At 38.8% G+C, this 22831-nt stretch overlaps 1 protein-coding gene across 1 annotated transcript; it reads left to right on the plus strand.

Annotated features, from left to right (window-relative positions):
* The first annotated feature begins 3970 nt into the window (after positions 1-3970).
* LOC140244843 (uncharacterized) lies at positions 3971-20404 on the plus strand. Its single transcript, XM_072324453.1, has 11 exons — positions 3971-4347; positions 5466-5673; positions 6416-6626; positions 7118-7293; positions 8906-9175; positions 12463-12675; positions 13407-13512; positions 14670-14807; positions 15273-15371; positions 19236-19327; positions 20186-20404. The coding sequence occupies exons 1-11, from the start codon at positions 3971-3973 to the stop codon at positions 20402-20404; spliced, it is 2109 nt and encodes a 702-aa protein (XP_072180554.1).
* Positions 20405-22831: the final 2427 nt, after the last annotated feature.

The raw sequence follows: 22831 nt of genomic DNA on the forward strand, positions 1-22831 counted from the left end.
GGATCTCTTTGTTTCACCTTGTTTTTGGATATCTCAGCCATTTCAAAACCGATTTTCATCGAATAAACTTTTGATACCCCTTAGAACTGCATGCTCTTTGACATTTCATAGAGTGATTTCTGAATATCTCGCAAAACGTTAAAAGCTTACTCCTCACCTCGACTAGAACTGTACACACCCTTTAAGATAAAAGTATGCACATGATTAGACTTCATTTGTGGTGTATTTGTGCTCTTGTTTCTCTGTCTTGGTTGAAACGGATGCGTAGTAAATTTGAGCAGGCAATAAGATATAAGATGCATAACATTTTATGTTCTCGCCAATCGGTCTCTCCTTGTTGTTGTTTGTTCTTTTATTTTATGTTAGTTTCATTTCGTTTTTCCTTAGGAAACCCGTCTAAGTACGCCACAAATTTGAGGCTTATCACTTTTGCCGAGTGCCTATAATATGTAGTTTATATTCATGCGCGTTTACCAGTCTACGCGCCTTCGATCGGTATATATACTAGTAATGCGTCTTTATGTGATCATCCGGGATACAAATGACCTATACAATAGAGCGTAATAGAGTTTACATTCTAGGAATGTTTCCTCATATGACAGCATCGCACACTTTAAGAAGGAAACTTTACCCAGCACTTTCAGTTGTGTGGTATATCACCGTTTTCTTCCTAACTGTGACATGTGTGTGTGAGTGTTTGTGTGAGTAAAGTTTTATATAATAGGCCTATATATTTTTGCTTTATCTTTAGTCATACTCTCTTGTAAATTGTGCATCTTAGGTTATCAGTGATGTCATTCTATTTGACACTGATATAAGTTTTGGCAATACAGTTCTTCAGACACTCTATTTTATTCATGTTTCGTGTTGTTTCTACTAGTAAGTAAGATATATTGATAAACAATACGGCAATGCTGGGTTTGAACTTTATGGCGATTGACGACAATGTTTTTCAGATGTTTTTGTGTGGATTCCATGTACGAGCTTTATGCGAAGCCATTCAACAATCTGATTACCATGACAACGGCCATGGCTCCGCCTCCTAGATTGGGATAATTAGTCGGCTTTGACAAGCGGGTTTCGTACTGTGCACCGCAGGGGCCTCAATATCCGTGGTAACTTCTCGAAATTTTAGTTCATTGGTGTACTACACTTCTACAATATTGCAGTGGAACTCATTTTTCTAGAAGAAGCGTGTGGAAGGGTGTTTCGTAAACCAGCATATCCGAACGTGGAATGATCAGTGATAACGTTTCACAACTTTAAAGTGCTTTGTGTCGTCCAAAAATACGTTTGCGGTGTTTTGTTGTTGCTGCTGTTGTTGAGAAAATCTCCTACGGCCCAGCAACAGAATGTTGTTATAAAGAACAAGAAGATACAATGACAGACGTTCTCCTAGCTCCTCTGATAGACTGATGTTGAACAGCGGTCGAATGTTTCTCCGTGGGACTCTGTTTTCGCTGACAGATAAGGAGGACTCCGTCAAAAGGGATTCCTTCTTTGCTTGTTCGTTTGTTTAAAAGGTACTCATCACAAAGAATCCATCGCTTGTTGGTTTTCTATGCTCTTTACATTTGGTTACACTTGACATTACAGCCGTCCACGTTCCATCCAAGGTGAAAACCCCAAATGTGAGTATGCCCATCGGTATGTGATATGAGATGATATACGTTTATTAACATGCAAGACAAAAAAAAAATGCAGGGATAATTCATTGTTGTTAAATTATAATTTTCATATGACTTGACAACATCCAAGCGAGTTGGGACAAGTCCAACAGAAATAAGGCCGACCCCCAAATAACATTTAAGAACGTCTCGGAGGGCCGAAATCTTGAAAACATGTTCAGCAAACATACCTAAACTTACAACATAATTTAACATATATTTACTGTATAAACGCTGTTCATATCATCCTGACATAAGTAAGGAATACATAACTAATCAATGTCTGGTCATAATTACTCATTTGTGTTCCCATTTGCCTCATGAGATGTATAATGCGCTATTTGCCTTCCTGCGTGACAAAACGAAAATATACCTTTTTATGCTGTCCCTTGGTGCAGAGTCACCATCATGCTACAATACTAGCAGTGAAAAAAAACAAACAATCCCTCTTCGAGAAATTACTGTTTGTGAGGTTTGTAAAAGGAATAGTGAAACCTTTTCTTGTGTGTCTGTCATACAGATATGAATTTAATTCAGACTTTGAGCAGAAAGTAAATCAAATGTCATCAAGTTTGATATACACCAGCCAGGTTTGAGCCCATGCGCATAAACGAACGAGCGAGACGCCATTTTTATCATTCTATGAACCACCATGTCTGTATCGTATATAGCATTTGTGTGCATGGCAAGACGATAATATTATGACCATCCCGTTCGCACTTTTTACCTTTGAAGGCAATTAGACAAAGTTTTCAATGCATAGTGCTGATATTTTTTCTCGAATTAACCATGTCACTATTGAATGCTATCTTCGGTAGATGTGGAAGGACAAAAATTAAGAAAAAAAAAAAAAAAGAATCACCCTAAGTTATCTACCTTTGCTGTGGACATAAAATGTCGGCGTAATGTAATATAGAGCTTTGGGTTTTCTGGAGGAGGACGTTCAGAGAGGAAAAAAAAATTTCTGCGCATGCGCAAATTTGCTTATAAAATGGACCTCGCGTTGTCTGAGTTTGCACGGTTGGTTCTGGGCTATTTTTACGTCCGCTCAAATTCGCATCGCGGCGAGCTACTTGATGCAGTGATTGGGGGGGGGGGGGGAAGGGGGCGCTCCATTTTACTTTGTATAGATTGCTTCCTCGTGTAATCTGAATCTACTTTGCAACGCGACGCAGGGAGAGAGGAGAACGTCCACGTCGTAAATCTAAAGCTACCTATTGAGTCAAGGTCACAACGCTTAACTTTCTTTTGTGGGGCGGGTATGATAATTCCATGATAATTTTCCCATTCCTATTTTTCATGACTATAGTAAATAATAGTAATCTTTTTTCTTGAAGATTGGAAATCCTTAAAGGAGATTTTGTAGTCGTTTTCCTTGAAATCAATGAGCAATTGAATTCTATTGCATGTCTATCAAAAATCAGCCAGATGAAAATATACATGTACATGTATTATAGCAGTGCAACAAAAAAGATTATTGCCTCCGCCAGAAGGTGAAACCTACGGCCGGCGGAAGTTATATTTTCGGTTCCGTATGTTTGTTTGTTTATCTGTCTGTCTGTCTGTCCGTCTGTTTGTGCAAGAGATAACTCGAGAACAGATGGACGAATTTTCACAAGATTTGCAGGGTGTGTTCATAATGACGTGAGAAAGAAACGATACAAGTTGAGGGTTGGTCGTGAGTTTAAAGGGGTCATAAAGGACATAAAAATAAGCTTAATCTCCCAATAACTTAACAACGGATGACCGAACTTTCAGACTTACAGGGTGTGTTCATAATGAAGTAAGAAAGAAGTAATCAAATTTGCGGTCATAAGATCAAGGGTCAAAGGTCATGGGGGTCATAATGGACGTAGAATAAGCTCGATCTTTCCCCAGTATCCCTCAGTTAACTCAACAATGGATGACTAAATGTTCACCATAATGTATTATGTAGATGTCCCTATACCTCTATGTTTGTGTTGGAGATACTGCCTAAAAATGGCAATACCTTATTCATAACTGCTTGGTGGAAGTCTGCTCTCTCGGAATGCTCCTCTGATTCTGTAATGAAAAGACTTTAAAACATGAACTTTGATATAAAAAACAACAAAAACAAAAAAGGCCAAATGTCTATGTATCACCCTCTGTTCTTTTATCTTCAGTAGATTTGCTAAGCTATCTGTTCCCTAATTCTATCAGTTACTTATATTTTTTCGTCATCACTTGACCGTCTCTTTCAGAAAACTGCAAGAAGGAAGCAAGCAAAAATAAAAATAACCACGTTATTTTTGCCAGCGGCAGAGCGCTATAGGCGTTCGACCATGCCTGATCGCCCGGCCTTGGCGGGTGATCGTGGGGATCGACCCCAGCCCACCCAGCCCCGTCCGATCTCCATACTCCGAGACGAGGAGTTCATCGAAAACGGAAATCGGTACACCCTCGACGGGCATCGCTTCTCGTTCGGCTCCCTCTCGCAGGTGTCCGACACCATTCGGGACCTGCTGCTTCACCCGAACGAGATCGCGAAGTGCCGAGAGAACCCGCTCACCCGTCGCGGAAAGCGGATCCAGCTGGCGAAGATGCTGATCCTCATATCGATACCGGTGTTCTCGCTCGCGATACTGGCCGTCATGGACTTACACAAGATAGCCAGTGATAACATCGTCAACGTGGAAGTCCGGAACGTCATTCGCTTCAGGTTTGTATAACTGCATAACTTTACATGTTACTCCCTAAGGTAAGATCGCATGTTTGAGCTGTATCATAATTATGAAATAATAGCAGCATATAAGGAATCAGCAAGGGATTTGAACCTGTCACCTACTGCTTATGGGGCAGCGGAACGACTACCGTGATGGAAGGTGGAACAGATACCACATGCCTCAATTGTCATCCTTGGTCTTTTTCATATATCAGGAGAATCAACGACGGCATATCATGATTATATACACAAATTATGATGCAGATCGAGTTTGATCTTAGTTATGGAGAGCAACAGCAAAAGAAATGATCTATCACTACACTCTCTTAGGGGAAAAATGAAATAGAAACAACGCGATCGTCATCCACGCAGAGCTAATATCTTTTGATGAATCACTGACATCGACTCCATGCGTCTCTAGTATAATATTCTGCCGTATCTTGAAATTTACATTTGCCATGAGGCCCCGCATGAGATTTTAGGATTTTACGCTCGTACAGGGCACGTTAACTACCCGGGAACTTAATGTGAAGATCGCAAGAAATAACCCCGATACGAGTGAAATGGCCAATGACCGGCAATGTCATACCAAAGGAACATCAGAGGGCTTCCTAGATTAACTCGGTGTAGGCGAAATGATTATTATGTTCATTAAGTATAAAGCACACATTATTATGTAAGTTATAAAATAACAAATGTTGGGGTTTTTTTTAATGAACAAAAAAATCTACATTTTGTATGTGCTGGCATCGTGGGGTAAGAAGAATTCAACGATTCGTGATGTCATAGTAGTGTTGTTACCGACTTGTTGCACACTGCATATTATAATGCACTTTTAACATTCTCCAAACTTCATTGATGCGTTCTACTAGCAATACTCCACTCATATTGATCTACATGACATGTATATTTGAGGTAAGTTGCCCCTATAAATTTCCGGCATTTCTGTTCTCTCCCTTGCTCCTCTGTCTCTCATCAATATTCTTCCCTTACTTTATCATACCGCAAACCCTATAAAAAACAACAACAAACACACACACACACACACACACATACATACACATACACATTCACACACCCACACCACAAACACACTCGTATACAACCCGTCGCAGTCGTGACATCGGCGTGCTGCTCAGTTGCCTCCAAAAAGAGCGGGACATGAGCACCCTCTACGTCAGTGTGATCGGTACCGAAGACAAGGAGTTCCTCTCCGAGACCTACGAGTTGACAGACATGGCGCTGTACGAGCTGCAGGACTGGCCCGTGGAGACCACCATCATAAACGAGCTGCCGTTCTTCCGCCAGAAGAGCGACTTCCAGGTGAGGTGTAGTCTTGGTCAAAGGTTCTCTTAGTTGTTGTTTGTAATTGCCAGCGAGGCGATTTTAAGGTCATCGCGCAAGACGATTGACGGCGCTAACAACAGAGTGGGGACCCTTGAACAAAGGCTAGCTTTGGTGGAGATATTGTTGCAGTTTTGGTACTTCTTTTAATATGTCACGTTTGTTTTCACTTATCTAGAATCTAAACGGTTTGTGCCATGTGAAAGCGCTGTAAAATCATATGTAAAGGAATGCGTGTTGATTTTCGATATAGTTATCTCTATGATTATTTTTCACTTCATTATCATTAGCATTATTTTTATCGTTATTTATCGTTGTTATAGATGGGTGTATTAATTTGAAAATTACAGTTTATTGTTTCAAGTCAGCTGTGACAAGCTGTCATTTCTGTGGGGATATTTTAATCGGATGCAAATAGTAATGTCAACTGAGAATTCTATTTTTTAAATTTTAGAGGGCGTGCGTTAAACTTATTGATGATGATGATGATGATCATCATCATGACATGAGATTTAATAGTGATATTTATAAAAGACAGATAATTATGGTTAATACGATGATGATATTGGGATAATATACATTGTAGTTGTCTTTAGTACCTCAGTATCTAGTTTTGTGAAGAGTAGATCGTTCATGAGAAGAATTTGATTTGATTTGAATTGATTCCGTTTGATTTGATTTCTACTTACACGTGGCCCTCGCTTTGCAATGCCTCCAAAAGGCTCACCTAGCCAATCACCGGCGTCATCTGCATCGCTTCAACACCACGGCCCATCTCGAGATCGACTTCTACACCGATCCGCTCCGCATCTTCATCGACTGGCTCTACGACAGCGTGGGCAATTCGGAAGGCAATGGCCTCTGGCGAACGTTGGTGGCGTACCAGCTGCTCATCGTCAGTATTGTGGACATAGGAATCGAACGAACACTAGGTAACCGCGACGACAAGATTATATATATATATATATATATATATATATATATATATATATATTCACTTGCTACCCATTTTTTATCTTTTCTACTTCAACTGGATGAAAATACACGTAATCGGAGTTGCTGTCAGGTCACTAGACTATCAGTTCCGATATTTTAGTCACTGTCAAGTTGTTACCAAAAAGATCATATATCGCCAATCTTACTTCTCTTTTTCTCCTGTTCAATCCCCCTCCCTCCCTCTTTTCTTTATCGTGTTCGTTAAAGAGCCAAGGGTCGGTTCCTTATACGCAAAATGAATAGTACTCGTTCTGAGCACTTTCATGACTTCAAATATAAAGATATATATCTCTATGTCACATTATTCTTCATTTGTATCACGTAAATAGAATATTAAAGTCATGTGGATGCCAGAAATACGCTGCTCGGGAAACGGTTACTATGACTATGACAACGAGTGTTCTCCCCATCTCCTCTTGTTTCTCAGGTTACCTCTTCCTGGCGCATGGGGGATTCCTCCGCCACGAGGATTACGTGTGGTACCTGGAGAAGTACACAGTTGGCACCTGGAATTTCGAGGCGTCGAAACGCTATGCACCGCTCATCAGCAGCCTCTACAACGAACTGGTGGGAAACCAGACCGATTTTACATCTGTCATTGAGGTAGGTTTGATCGCGAGTGCCTTTTGTTAATCTTAATGATTACAGTTCTTAAATTGCAAATTATCGTGTCGCTTAAAAAAAAAAAATGAACCAAACACCGTTAGCATAGATTCACTTAGGATGCAATTCATTTATACATTTCATAAAAATATCACAATTTTCGATATCTTATAATCACAAATAATCATCAAATGATTATGTTAACAAAGTGTTAATTATCTCTCTTAGCAATCTCGAAAAATAGTTTAGAAATGTGAGGAAAGTTGAAGAACGTTTTGTATTTTCTCAACCTTAAAAATAGTTGATTCAATTTATGGGTTTGTGTGCGAACTTTTCTCTGCAACTACTGTACAATGTAAAATCGTGAAGAAAAGTGTGAGAAACTGAAATTTGATAACGAGATAACGTCTACAACTTACACTAGATTGATAGAAAAAAAAACGTGGCGTTATTTCAAATCCACGAGGTCCCTATCGTCACAGTGTGACAATCCATATCCGTTTCATCACAGTGTGTGATCATCAAATGATGGCGAAATAGTACCTCTTATAATCTTTTATATCGTCAAATTTATCATGAAGTGTACCATCCCAAACCTTAAAGTGAAAACTAAGTTCTGGTAAGGGCCTGAGAACCCGTCTGACACCATTTCATATTTGCTTGCAATATATCGAAAGAGTCTACAAAGAAACTTACCTGGCTGACGCGGTTTGCCGGAATGATGAGTCGTTTTGGAGTATTTTGAGAAAAATAATAAAAGTCGGTAGACCGACTTTTATTCCAGAAGGCTCCAGACTAACTCGGTCTCAGGGAAAACTCGACCCTATTTCAGACAATTTACACACAGTTCGTGATCGCCATGTTCATCAGTACTCTGTAATACTACGGGTACCAAACGAGGCCTTACTGAGCAGACAGGAAAGTGCGTGCTACTGTACAAAACAAATGGACAGCGCGCGGTCCTCAAGCCTAAATACGCACATCACCTCAGTTGCTGAGACGCGCGGTCTTTGAAGTTTTTGTTGTTGTTTATCAAGCGTCTTTGATTGCTTTTGGAGGTGCTTGAGGCGCACACTAATTTTGCATGCGCGCCAAAGAGGTTTTTGATGCGCGCGTTGTAACAACTCGGACCATTACTGCGAGTAGCCAGAACGCTACAATGTAGTTTATACAGGCCGCTCCCATATGCATAGTACAACGCTGTACAATCCAGAGGGACAACCAATACAACTCATCCCGCCGCCAAGCACAGCGAGACCGAGTTATCCCCGAGTCCGAGTCTAGCCTGACCCCGTTCGGGTAAGTTCTGAGACTGAACGTTTTTGGTTAATATTTCCCATTTTCGTCGTTACCCATCGAATATCTTGTTATTACAGCGTTATTCCGCACATTTCCTAGGCACACGTTCACATTTTGGAGCAAAATCTGACAACTTTTGCAGGCGTACCGGAACTTTCTTTGGGCTTTAACTCTAATCCTAGCCCAAAACCCAATCCGAGACTTAACACTCACCCTATCCCTCGAGCCCTTATCCCAAACTTTAACCCTAATTTTACCTATATCATTAACCATCTAATTTTGATTGATCACGTTTGATCGCATTTGATCGCAGATGATGCGAGAGGAGATTCTCGAGAGCGAGAAGAACGACCGCCAGCCGAACTTTGCCGACGCCACGCTGTGGGTGGAGAAGATGACGGTCTACATCGACATCCTGGAGAACCTGCAGAAGATCATGGCCGAGACCATTTTGGAGCAGCTCAACTCCGACATGGAGAACGACACCAAGGCGATCGCCATCAGCATCTTTCTCGTCATCCTCGTCGTCATCATGTGCCCGCTCATCCTGCGCGCCTTCTGGACGCTCACTACCACTATCCAGGTAACGCGTCACATCCGTCTGTGCCATCAGGGAACACGACGACGAGAAAACCGATAGGACGCGCAAGCAATCAGCTGTGACGGTCCCCGCACTCGGACTCCCGTCCCCATTTTAAGCAGTAACTGTTTCGCTCTTCCGTGTGGACGGAGCCGTAGCGACATAGGCTAGCTACTGAATCGTACTCAACATCGGGACCGTACGCTATTTTGGCTGAGAACCGTTCTCGTTTTTCCCAGGACGAAAAGTTTTTTTTTTTTTTTTTCCTATTTGAGCATGCGCAGAAGATTTTGCGTGCGGCACGCTCAACTAGCGGCCGCGTCGTGCTTGCGAAAGTTCCCTACTGACTGGTCTCAACCAATTTGAAGCTTTCAAAGTGCAAATCCATTTATTTGTATAGTGATACATTTACATCAGTATTCAAGATTGCTGATGCCGCAATGCCACCTTTTACTGCTATATACCCGTAACCACTACAAATGCGACTATATTTTTTGGCATCAAGTCTGATTTCTGATTGGGTCTTGAGAAATGAATTGCCATTTTATGGTGACGAAGCAAAGTTAATTGCTAAATTGCTACGGGCAGAATCTAATCACTCTTGCCCAAGGAAAGCTGAGTGCGTAAGAAGAATTTGGAGATTTGGATTTTGCACATGCTCCGATAAAGGTCGCTGTGATCGAGTCCCAAACAAAAATAACTGATGAATGAATGGGCATCTCGCCCGAACTCAACAGCCCTGTGAATGGAGAACGAAGGCACAAATACCTATTGGTGTAGAACAAAGTTCTGGCAGAATAATTTCTTCAAAATACTGGCTCCAAACTCTGCGATGCATTACAAGGTACTACGAGGACACAAACATTCTTTCCATTATTCATGCGACTCCTTCAAAAGGGAGGCATCAAACGGCACAATTCCGCCTCCGCCAGACCGTAAAACAGACCTCCTTGTGTATTTATTTTATTTATTCATTTATTCACAACATCTTTTAACAGGGACATTCCGTCCAGTTCTGCTGACAGCCAGCAGACCTGCTTTTCAAGGAAGCCCTGTATACAATAATACAATGCATACATAAACTTTCAAGTAAAAACAAACAATAGGTGACCTACACAAAAACAAACAAACAAACAAACAAACGAATTATATACAGTATTTACAAGTACATTCACAAAGGGTACTAGAGGGGTACCAGTGTGTTACAATAACATGTGATACATATATCAACTCAACTCAATGTATAATCAAAAGAGCAAAAAACAAACAAACATTATTTTCTACAATGCTTCACAACCTAAGATCATATAGTATGTAGCAATGGTCGGCAGTGTTTCTTGAAAAGAGGCAATGAACTCTGGACGGGAAGGGGTGACTTATCAAAGAGCATTGGACCATAATAAGAAAAGCTACGTTTTTTGTACTCAGTGTTAACCTGAGGAGCAAAACAGTGGACGTGATAGAAAACATTTCACTCTTCGTACACTTCCAACTGCACGAGCAATTTTAATGCAAATATTATCAACATGTATCGACCAGTTTAAAGTAGGTTCCAAAATAACTCCTAAATACTTAAATTCATTTACCTGTTCAATGTACTGACCATTGTACATTACAGAAATTTTACAATTTTGCAATTTCTTTCTTGAACCAAACACCATTACTTTGGTCTTCTTTACATTTAACATCATCTTGTTTATTTTCATCCACTGAGAAATTTTATCGAGCTGTAGTTGCATTTCCTCTTGTAATAACTGGATATTCTTATTTCTACAAAATATCACTGTATCATCCGCATAAAGAGACAATGTAACATTCGATGATATATCTATATTACATAGGTCATTTATATAAATACAAAACAACAATGGACCCAGTGTTGAACCCTGGGGTACTCCAGATTTGACCATTAGGCATTCACTGAGAACACCATTTATAGAAACACACTGTTGCTTATTGTTTAGATAATTTGTGAACCACTGTAGTTCTTTGGAAAATACGCCATATTTTTCAAGTTTATGAATAAAAAAATCATGTGGGACCAGGTCAAAGGCTTTTCGTAAATCCAAAAATAAACTTCCAGTGCAGTAACCAGTACATCGATTTTCTAATAGGTTTTCGTTGATGTCACATAATGTTGTTGAAGTTGAATGGAATTTTCTGAAACCAGATTGGAATTGATCTAACAATGAGTGATCTATGAAATATGTATATAATTGTTTATGGATAGCTTTTTCGAATATCTTGGCTACAAAATCGGGTTTTCACCTGATTGTGTAAAACACGAATGTAAGCTGGATTAGACCCAGGATTCGACAAATTGCATAAACTACGCATTGCTCGCGCGTAGTACTGAAATATCAGGCTGAGTACAATCTCGAGAAGATATGTTGTCCATTGAAAGCGTACAATCGTACATCAAACGATATTGAGGTACATGTATGTAGATGAGGAAGATACAGGCATACATTTTCAGAATTTTAATGATATGAAATATATGAGTCTATATGCATTCTACAAGAGTGGACGTGATCGAGAAAAATGTATCATTTATTTTGATCGCTTGGTGTTATAGTGGGGAACACTAGTCTTTTAGACAGAAGTTGTTGTTGTTGTTTTTGTATTTTTGTCATTCCCGCCAATTGTATTGTATCTATGGACAATGTGTTTAACTACTGACCTCGGTGTAACAAACCACTGTTATAATCGATTATTAATGATTGAATCGATATGAATTTCACTCATAATATACAATTTCAGAATTTTATCGTAGGATACTTATATTCATGATAATAATAATAATAATAATAATAATAAAAAAACCTCCTGTTCTTTTGATATTACAGGAAAAGAATTAAATAATGAGCAAAACAGTGTAAACTAAATTTAATACAATTGTGAAAGATACAATTGAAAACAGGTAAATGAAATAAATGTAAATAAACTGTCTACTCATCATAGGCACTGGTTGCCTTTATCAACATTGTTATCATTTTATACACACCTACTATCAACATTGATAATGATGATAATAATAATAATAATAACAATAATAACAATAATAATAATAATAGTAGTAGTAGTCGTAGCAGTAGTGGTGGTGGTGGTGGTGGTGGTAGTAGTAGTAGTAGTGTAGTAGTAGTAGTAGTAGTAGTAGTAGTAGTAGTAGTAGTAGAAATCATCATGATAATAATTTATATTGTTATGTATCTTCATTGTCATCATCATTATCATTGTCAACATCAACATGCTACTTGCACTTCCATACTTATTTCGACTTCTTGTGATAGAATTGCGCCCTCTCGCTGGCCACGCAAATGAAGGCCCTGAACACAGAGAAAAAGCGCGCCAACTGGCTGCTGTACTCCATGTTGCCCGAGACGGTCGCCAACCAGCTCATGCACGGGCACATCGTCCAGGCCGAGTGGTACGACAGCGCCACCGTCTTCTTTGCCGACATCACCGGCTTCAGTCAGCTCTGCGCCGAGAGCACGCCGATGCAGGTCCGTCCCGTGAGGACTGTTTTCTTTTTTATCATTCTTTGCTGATATTGTCCTTAGGTTCATTATATTATGTCTGTTTGTGTGTTTGTTTGTTTGTTTGTAAGTTTGTCTTTCGGCCGTGAATATTGCCCTTTTCAAGTACGTTGTTTTCTGAAATATAGTAGAATTTTCCACGTGTTGGAATATCATTATAAGCAGAAGAAGGAGTCTCGAATACGCCATAAATTTTCGGCCCGTCTCGGGCCTTCGTCAGTGTATATAAATGATAAGTCTTTGCAAACAAAATCTACATGAATCATAACAACAAAACAACGCCCTCGTTAGTAATAATAATAGTAATGATAATAATAACAATAATAATAATAAACCTTTTTGGAACTTCAAATGGCTTACTGGAGATTCCTTTTTCTACTTATAACATTATTTCTTGAAGATATATTCTGTGTTTACTCACCTTATTCATATAAAAGCAGGAGAGAGAAAGTGTTGCTTCTTAGGGCAAATCTATAGGAATTTGCCTAGTTTGGTCTTTTTCATTCGTACAATAAAGGTAAAAACTGTAATCAGCCGAGGCGAGTGTCATCTGACAGGAAAAAAAACCCCGCAATGTTAAGATACTCGTTATACGATGCTATATCTATTTAGGCGTACTCATAATACCACAGACTGCCCTATAACATGCATTTCAAGCATGTCTGTGTCTGTCCATTCGAATCATTTATCACCATCAGGTGGTCGAAATGCTGAACGGATTGTATCTGGTGTTCGACTCCCGCATCGAGCACTACGACGTCTACAAGGTCGAAACCATCAACGAAACCTACATGCTTGCCTCGGGTAAGCTGAGCATCTGTTGTAATATGGGACGATGTCGATAGTTTATTCACCCGTGTTAACGTCAATTCAAAGCGATACGAGTTTAAAATTGCTTGCGCTTCATTACACACAGCTCCAATCATAGCTACTCTGCAATCAAAAACCTGCCATCAACTATGTTCTGAAATTGATGTTAAGCTTTTCATGTCAATACAAAATATTCATTTCTGAAGTATTCAGCTTTCAATGCTACAGTCTTCATCGGCGGAATTTCACTGATTTAAGATGAATTTCATATACAGATGAGCATCTGTTCTAACCCCCATGTTTTGTTTGTTTCGTCATTCGTTGTTTGTGGCCATTTTGATTGATTTTCAGTTGATTCGTATCAGTATCGCAAAATGTCTACGCTGTGTCAGTATTCCTTCCTTAGTCCCTGTTATATGGAATGTGAAATGGAAAAGAAAAGGAAAGATGTGCTAACATTAATCTATAGAATTTCGGGACCAGAAAAGTGGCTTACGCTGCAGCTGTGCAAGATAATGCAGTGTCTGCTCCACTTTACGTAATGTTATTTGAGTTAAAGAGCTTTCAGTAGGATGATATTTATTTCCTTTATCAATCAAATACCTATCGCATTGATAAAGGATGACTTATTCATGATTTCGTTGATGACAAATGGTAACAGTAATGTTAGCATTTATATAATTCATATCCAATATATTAACATATATTCACGGTTTTCTGCATTGAACATATCATAAATGAAATCTAATCAATTTGTTAAAACAAAAGGCGTACTATCGGTACGTTCGAACATGATGCAAATCACGTGTACAACACACTAATGATAAAAGAACAGATATGTTCATTTAGAGCTTAAAGGAATAAATTGTGATCTGACTGAATCGTGGTATAATGTATTGATGGGATTGCAATAAAAATAGATTGAAGAGACCACAGCAATAATGGTGACATTAACTATAGTGCAACATAGTGATAGTTGTGATGATGAGCGTAATCATTATCAAAATGATGATTATGATTTACATCATGATTATCATTATCACGATTCTCATGATAATCATTGTTATCACCACCATTATCACCGTCATCAATGCAAAGGATGTATAAGCAGGTTGACGCTCCGTGATTTCCTTTTTTTTTTTGTCCCACAGGCCTCCCCGAGCGAAACGGTAACGAGCACGCTGGCGAGGTCGCGACGGTCGCACTCGATCTCCAGTACCACATCAGTTTCCTTGAGGTACCGCACAAGAGAAACAAGAAGCTGAAAATCCGCGTAGGAATCCATACAGGTGAGTAATCAAATTCATATGTTCATGTTGTTCCAAACACGAGAAGACAACAACAACAACAACAACGACAACAACAACAACAACAACGACAACAACAACAACAACAACAACAACAACAACAACAACAACAACAACAAACAACAAACCTTCGGTGATGATGTCGATTGAAATCCAAGGCAAAATTCTCTTGGCCAAAAGAGAATAAACACAATACATGAAGACTGCAAACGAAAACCCAAATATAGTGTCTATGCCTGATGAGTCAGATATTTAGACGAGATATCTTAAGGATAACCTATAACGCATGTAAAAACCATAATTTTATCTAAAAGATGCCATATCGAATTCAGAAAATTGTAAAGAATATTAATGGAAATAATTTATTCCTAGACGTATCTTGATATAAACGGGATGAATATCACACTTCCGCTCATACCTTGTTAGTTTTGACCCACTCTTCTCCAGGCCCAGTCGTAGCTGCCGTGGTTGGTCTGAAGATGCCGCGTTACTGTCTTTTCGGCGATACTGTCAACACTGCGTCTCGAATGCAGACTACTGGTGCTCGTAAGAATTAACGAAATGTTTTGTTATCACTGTCTTTTTATTACTATTGATATAATTATCAATGTTTTTGTCATTCGGAACAACAACAATAATGATGATACCATTGACATCATGACGTTTATTATCAGTTTCATCATAATGTTAGTGCTGCAATTTGTATTCCCCTTTTCTCCGTGCTATGTACGCGCAGGCAAAAAAAAAATGTGGAACTACCAACTCTGTTTTAGGTCACTCCGAAAGACAAATGAGGTTGAGAGGATAAGAAGTCTTATCCATAGGACAAACCACTGCTGCTGCCGTGAAACTTGAACAGAGGAGCTCGAGATTTGGCATGCTTGATCATGTCCATAAGATCCTGGGATTACCATCTAACAATGCTGTGTATAGTGTGAAGGGCTACAGCTTCATGTGTATCATTATCAGACCCCTTCACACACACCATTCAACGGTCATTCAACGCAAGAATTCGAGTAAAAGCAAAGGCAAAGCAGAAACAAAAGCAAAGCTGTACAAAGTTCCCCCCCCCCAAAAAAAAGTCAGCAATTTAGACGAACAAGCAACAGACCTACAATCAAAGAATAAAAAAAGCACGAACATTAGGCAAAAGTAGGAGTGGGTTAAGATGAAATGACGTCACATTCCCAAAGAAGGGCCATGTATGGCGCATATAGTGATTGTGTGAGAAGCGGAAGTATCCCACTCGATTTCGCGGCTGCCGACTTGTTTTTGATTTTCCTACAACTGGCCTGAATTTGGCTGTTACGACTTAGTGTTGAGCACCACAAGACACTCTTGTAGACTTGATGGGACATGATGATAAGATGATAATGTGGTCTTCTTCATCCAGGGTTTCTCTTCAGTGTTGTCACTGCTCTACCAAAACTTATTACCACCCTATATAGTGTTGCCAGGTAATCGGCCTACCTATTGATACACCTGTATGGGTTGAGAGGAACACGTCGGGTAAAGACATCTTGCCCGCTGACAAAGTGCCTACGATAGGCTGTTGATGGGATCCGAACTCAGGACCTGCGATTGCAAGTTGTTTGTTTGTTTGTTTTATTTATTTCAATACGGTTTAAAAAAACCCACTATCAGCCTCAGGGCTGTTTTTCAGTGAGTCCGTATATATCAACATACATGGTATAAAACGACAAAAATAAAATACAAAACAAAAATTGCATTCACAAACACGACAAGAAACATATTGACAAAACAAAAGTACAGTAACAGACTTTGATAAGGGTAAAACAATGTAGATATATATAAAACAAAGGGAAAAAGTAGCCTAGACAAAAAAAAAAAATCATACAAATCTGAAAATTACCATATTAAAACGGAGTTTGGAAAATGGTACAATTAATGTTTGACACAAATTTGTTCAACTGGGTTTCACATCTGAGATTAATCGGGAGGCTGTTATAAACTTTTGACGCTACATACAATGCGCTGTTTCTCTTGAAATTTGTGTTTGGCTTTGGGAGGGAAACTTTGGATACGTTATTTCGCAATTGGTAATGTGACAATTTTGTTGTTAATTTAGCAGAAATCTCCGTAGGAACAAGTTTGCGTAGTAGTTTGAAAATCAATATAGCCAGATCTTTTTCTAACTTCACATTCAGACAGTCTATATGTAAGGTTTCATACAGTAGCTTTCGACTATACCATTTACTTAATTGTAGGATTATTCTCAGTGCCCTATTCTGAACGACCTGGAGTTTCCGTATGGCGGTAGAATTTGAATGCATCCAAATTGTATTACAGTAGTCAGAATGGGGTTGTATCATGCTTTTGTACAAGTCATGGGACTTTTCCACTGTGCCATATAATGACCCCACATAATGACGTTGTATTACGTAACAGTGTGTCTCATCTGATTTGTAGCACGAGAAAATGTGGGATAAGTTTCCTTTCGACCACATAGGCCCTATCAGGTCCATCATGCCATTTGGTTCAGTAGGTTTGAGAGAAGGTGAAAAAAAAACCCCAAGGACATAAAACGCTTTAATAGGCATAGAACAGCGACCTATTGCAGTTAAGACGTTCTTTAGAGCTGAGACATGAATAGCTTTAGTTTTTCTGTTTGTTTTTTTTTAAGCAAAACAACCTAGGTAAGACTGATGTCAAAGGATTTTCGAAAGTAGATCATCATGATCACCATGCACTAACAATTTCATTCTTCTAAGTACCGTCACATGCCATGCGATGCTTTTTATCAGCTGACATAAAAGACAAAAATGACGAATTTTCAGTTTCAATTTCCCATTTATTTTCATATTTTTCACAAATAGCACAAAAAGTATAATTACACAATACCAAAATTAAACAAAACATAAATTAGATGAAACTTCATCCAAATGTACAAAAGTTTGTCTTAACACAAGGTTTGTATACATGAGAGTAGACTATATGGTCATAATGCAAGAAATATGATGGGGCCCGCGTAAAAGCATGGAGCTATTGTAGCTCCATGGTAAAAGCAAGCTTGAACAGCCGCAGGTCCCGTGATAAATCAAATTAGGGGAACTATGAAATACAGATATTTTTAGACCATACTATAACTGTGGAACCGATTAAAAAACCAATCAAATATAGGTTGCTAAATAAAATACAGAAAGGCCACAAGTTGCGACAATATCATTACCTACTGCAAGTAAGGACATTGGTAGAACAACGACTGAGACTGTAAAGATTCAAATGGGTGTGAAGGTATAGATGATGACGTAACAGTATGGCATAAATACATAATTTAAAGGGGATAATAAGAAATGTAGAGTGAATGAAATAATACACAGAAGAATAGTTCATGAAAATACATGCTGGTCTTCACTAACATAATTTGTGACCGTGCATCACAAAACGAACAAAAAGTCGCACTCTTCGATTTCACGTGAGGACTCAAAAAAGGTTAAACGGGTCAACCAAGTCAATACTTAGTTTTTCATATTTTTTTTTAAAGAAAGCTACACTTCCTCTACATTATTCTCAAGTTTGAGATCATAAAATCAATGAGAATGTCCATTTCCAGTAGTTTTTCTACAACCCTTTTTTGTCCCATTCATCGCACAGCTAGCACGGTTTGGTAAACAGGTAAAGATTAAGCGCTTGAATAGACAGATAGACCCTGTACACTTCAGAGCTTCTTTTCTCGGTTCACACTTTTCCAGAGTGTGCGCTTTCTTTTCCAATATTTAGATAGGTTAGGAGAGTCCATTTGAATTGAGTTATACATTATTTTAAAGCTTACAGTCTGCTCGTTCAGAATCTGTCCTTAACTAAAAATCCATGTCTGGCGACTTTTTGTTTGTTTGTTGGTGCAGGCTCACATTTAGTGTGTAGTTTTTCCTTCTGCTTACGTTGGTTGGTTTGTCACATTACACTAGTAAGACTTCAACCAAAGGGCTGCTGTGTTTGGTGTGTAAAACCTCGAATGTTCAAACTAATACGAATTGGCTAGGTTTACTCTGTCGGCAGTGGCGGTAGTGTCCTCAGACAAGACGCCTTTATTTCCTTTGCTCAGTTAATAAATACAGAAATTAGACAGTCAGTCAGGCACAGATGTTCTAACATTTTTACATCTTCTCCACTGCACAACTAGCGCCAACTTACATGCTATGCCTATCATATCGACTGTCTTCTTCGCCGTATTGATCAATTATTTATTTTTATCATATTATTATTCCTTGCCTAATAATAAGCCAGTAGGTGTTCATTAATTTTCTTAACCTGTGAATTACTGTAATGTGATGAACTGGAGCTTCATTCAGTAATATATTGTCATTGGCATCACTGATTTCATAACTAAACGATTCACCTGCTGATAATGTTGTTATTTTGTTTGTTTTCCCCGCCATGTACAAATAGCGGGCCGTGTGCAAATCAGCAGCGAGACGTGCGAAGCCCTGAACACGCTCGGAGGATATAAGGTTATTCGGAGAGGCGAAATTGAGATAAAGGTGCAGTGTTATTGTTGTTTTCTTCACTTTCTCCCCTAAGGATATCTTTTGTTGTTTACGTCAATACTGTTATTGCTCTTTTTGTTCTTGCTGTTGTTGTCATGTAGTTGTTGTTGTTGCTGTTGTTGTTGTTTTTGTTGTAATTGTTGTTGTTATTGAAATTAACCTTATAATCCTTAGTTAAGAAAGTACACCAAGACGATGGACGTAGAAGTTACGCAGAATCAAACAGATGTCAGAATTTTCCTCAACGCGTTCCACTTCCCTTAGAAACTTTGCAAAACGAAACGAAACGAAACAGGAACTTTGCAAAACGAAACGAAACGAAACGAAACGAAACAACACAACACAAAACAAGGAAGACATGATCAAAATAACAAAAACACAACTATGCATAGTTTAGTCGCTAATTATTTACAGTTAACAACGAACAGACACGCGTTTCATGTTCATATAGAATGTAGATTCGACATCTCGAGCATGGAAATTCTGATTTAAGGTTGAGGACTGGGTAAGTGTCACTGGGTTTGATATGCGACTATTTCTTTTAGACAGCAGATTGTTACATTGAGCAAATTATGTTGAGATTCCCTTCAGATACAGACTGGAAACGTTGCCATGGTGATCGACAAGAGGTGAAACCTCGTATCAAAATCTCATGAGTCTTTTATGATTTGCCTTATTGTTTGTTTGTTTCAATCCAAATCCCCGGTGACGATGGTGGCCGCAACGATCACGACATGGTCGGCATCGTATCGTCATCAACGACATTGTGTCCACAACGACGACTTCGCATCGCTATCGACGACCTTGTATCTTTCATCATCGACGACATCGCATCGTTATGGACGACAACAGGGCAAGGGGATGTTGATCACGTACTGGCTGAACGGCAAGGACAACTTCGAACACTCCATCGTCCCGCTGATCGACCCGTCCAGCCGATTGGGCGAGCCGTCGCTGCACGAGCACAAGTACGAGCACATGTACCAGCACATGTATCAGCAGAAGTACACGGGCCGCATCCAGATCCGCCGATTCCAATCCTCGTCGTCGAGCGGCGGGGGTTCATTTTGAGGAAATTGTCGGCTTTTGTCTGCGTGTTTGTTTGTTTGCTACTTTGCTTGTTTATTTTCGTGTTTTAGTTGGTAGTTTTCGTTTTCTTTTCAATTATTTGGGATGAAATCCTTAAAGAGGAGAAAACTCAAAGTTCTCCTTTTTTTTTTCTCGCCAGAAGAAACAATTTTATTTTTCACGTTGTTTAACTGTTAAATTTATTTGTGAAGTGCACAGTCCAAAAAGAGAACAGTGGACGGGTTCATTAAAATCTTACAATAACAAAAGAGTATATAGGAACGTAATGCTAGTAATGAAATCCAATATGTTTTGTCTCGAACCGGCATTGTCACATAAAGATATGCAAATCAGATAAAGGAGTAACGTCATCATTTCACCATCACAATTTCCTATTGGTTTATGCAACAACAAACATTTTTTTTTTTATAGTATCGCCTCTTTTTGTCAGCAAGTCGTGTCGCATCTAAGCCTCCTCGAGTACATAACGAATATTAGAAAATCTTCAGTACTTAATAGGGTACATCATAATTACAGACACAATTCCATTTGAGGGATTCACAATTTACAAGCGCTGCGTTTAGCTGGAAGACTTGAAAAGTTGGATGAAAATTCTTAATCGGCAGTCCTTGCATTTCGCTGCTCATGTTATTGTGTTTGTTTCAGTTTTGTATTCTCTTTAATTCTCCTGGGAAATGAAATACAGATTGAATTACATTGAACTACAGATCAAAATAATGCAAAGGATACAATTTCACCCTAAATTATGGTTAGAGGGCAAATTTCATTATCTATTGTGACCGGTTAAAAGGGACATCCGTTAACAGTTATGACTACATTTGACGATTTAGTGTTAGCTCTTCCTCATACACAAGTGTAATTTTGCTCTGTGGATGTCAGTAATTAAACATCTTCTTTTTGTTCTCTGACTAGTGACTATTTGCATGACTTGTATCTCGACTTCGTTCACTTTTGTAGTTGTATATATTTATGTTCTTTCAATATCTTACGTACTATGTCTACTAACATCATTGACCACTGACAAAGGGAATTGATGTTAATAAAAGTTCTTCTCGTTGTTTGATCCATATACAACATTATATCCAGAACGTGGACATGAATGTATAAAATTAAACAAAACATTAAAACCTGCTTCCTGAGTAGATTCCAAATAACAGTATAAATGGAGCATTCAAATAATTTACAACGACCTTTTTCGAATCCGTGGTGCTCGAGTTGTGAAAGTTGCATAATTATCATAAATCTTATCAGCGTAATAAAAAAAAAAGTGTATGCAATGTAGGTTTTGAAAAACTGTGTGTCGTTATAATTGGTTTCATATTACATTGGTGCAGTTGTGGATGTGTAACAATGTGTCTTGCCATGTGTTTAGATTGTCTTCATACTGCCAATGTTATCGAAGTTTCCGTGTCATAGTTACCCTCCTTTGTAATTTGCGTCATAAACTGTCTTCATAACTTATCGATTTCTTCGATTCTGCATATACCTGTTTGTAGTTCATAGCTTGTGAGAATGAGGTATATATTTATACCAAATGTATTACAATTGTAAACATATAGTCGCTTCGTAGTTATGAATGTAGATATAACATAATATAGTCCTATTTTGATATTGACGTCGACGATAATCATGTTTGGCTACTGAGTGAGTCTGTACGATATGCAAAATAATGTCATGTACATAATTATTTGGATGCATTGAACCACTGGTATTGTCAGCCGCTGGGATACTGCAATCTTTTCTAGGAAACGAAATAAACGAACGATGTAACTGTGTAAATTTTCTTGCATTAAAGTTATGATGTCCTGTTAGTCAGCTAGCCGACCCCACTCTTATCTTCCTTCGACGGGTGATACTTGACTGTGTATGTTGGTGCTTCTTGTAATAGTTTGATATCATGTTCAAAGCAAAATAATGAACAGGATGCTTTTCCAAGAGTTCATTGACGGACCCTTGGGGACACCTGGTCTACGCAAGTTCATCCTTTGTATGAACATGACTGATAAATTTAATAAATTGTTATCGGCAAGCTCATGCATTATGTCGCTTTGAAAAAGAGTAAAGTGCCTAACCAGCTAAGACAAAAAGAAAGGTCATTTGTTCCAAGTACACATGAGCCAACTCCGAACTGGCTTGCTGCACTTTAACCCATTTAGGACAAACTGATTTTACTGGACACATATTTCCCATTGACATCTGCCTGAGTATACTTGGGACTAGTCTTCAGCGGGTTAAAGATATAAGCTTTCGTCGTGAAATTTTCACATTCTCGTAGTTAAGTAATCATGCATAGTATAGGTATGTACTGGTCCGCTTCGTCTGCGAGTATGATGATCAAGAAAATGATATCGAATAGCGCCATCTACAGACCAAGCGCGTTCAGCCACCCGCTATCATTGAAAGTTCCTC

Source organism: Diadema setosum, chromosome 21 (assembly GCF_964275005.1).
Source record: "Diadema setosum chromosome 21, eeDiaSeto1, whole genome shotgun sequence".
Classification (NCBI taxonomy): Eukaryota; Metazoa; Echinodermata; class Echinoidea; order Diadematoida; family Diadematidae; genus Diadema; species Diadema setosum.

Coding starts and splice junctions, on each gene's coding strand:
- LOC140244843 (XM_072324453.1), top strand. CDS start 3,971: ATGCCTGATCGCCCGGCCTTGGCGGGTGATCGTGGGGATCGACCCCAG. Junction 5,674..6,415: donor GCCAGAAGAGCGACTTCCAG/GTGAGGTGTAGT, acceptor TGCCTCCAAAAG/GCTCACCTAGCCAATCACCG. Junction 12,676..13,406: donor CCGAGAGCACGCCGATGCAG/GTCCGTCCCGTG, acceptor TATCACCATCAG/GTGGTCGAAATGCTGAACGG.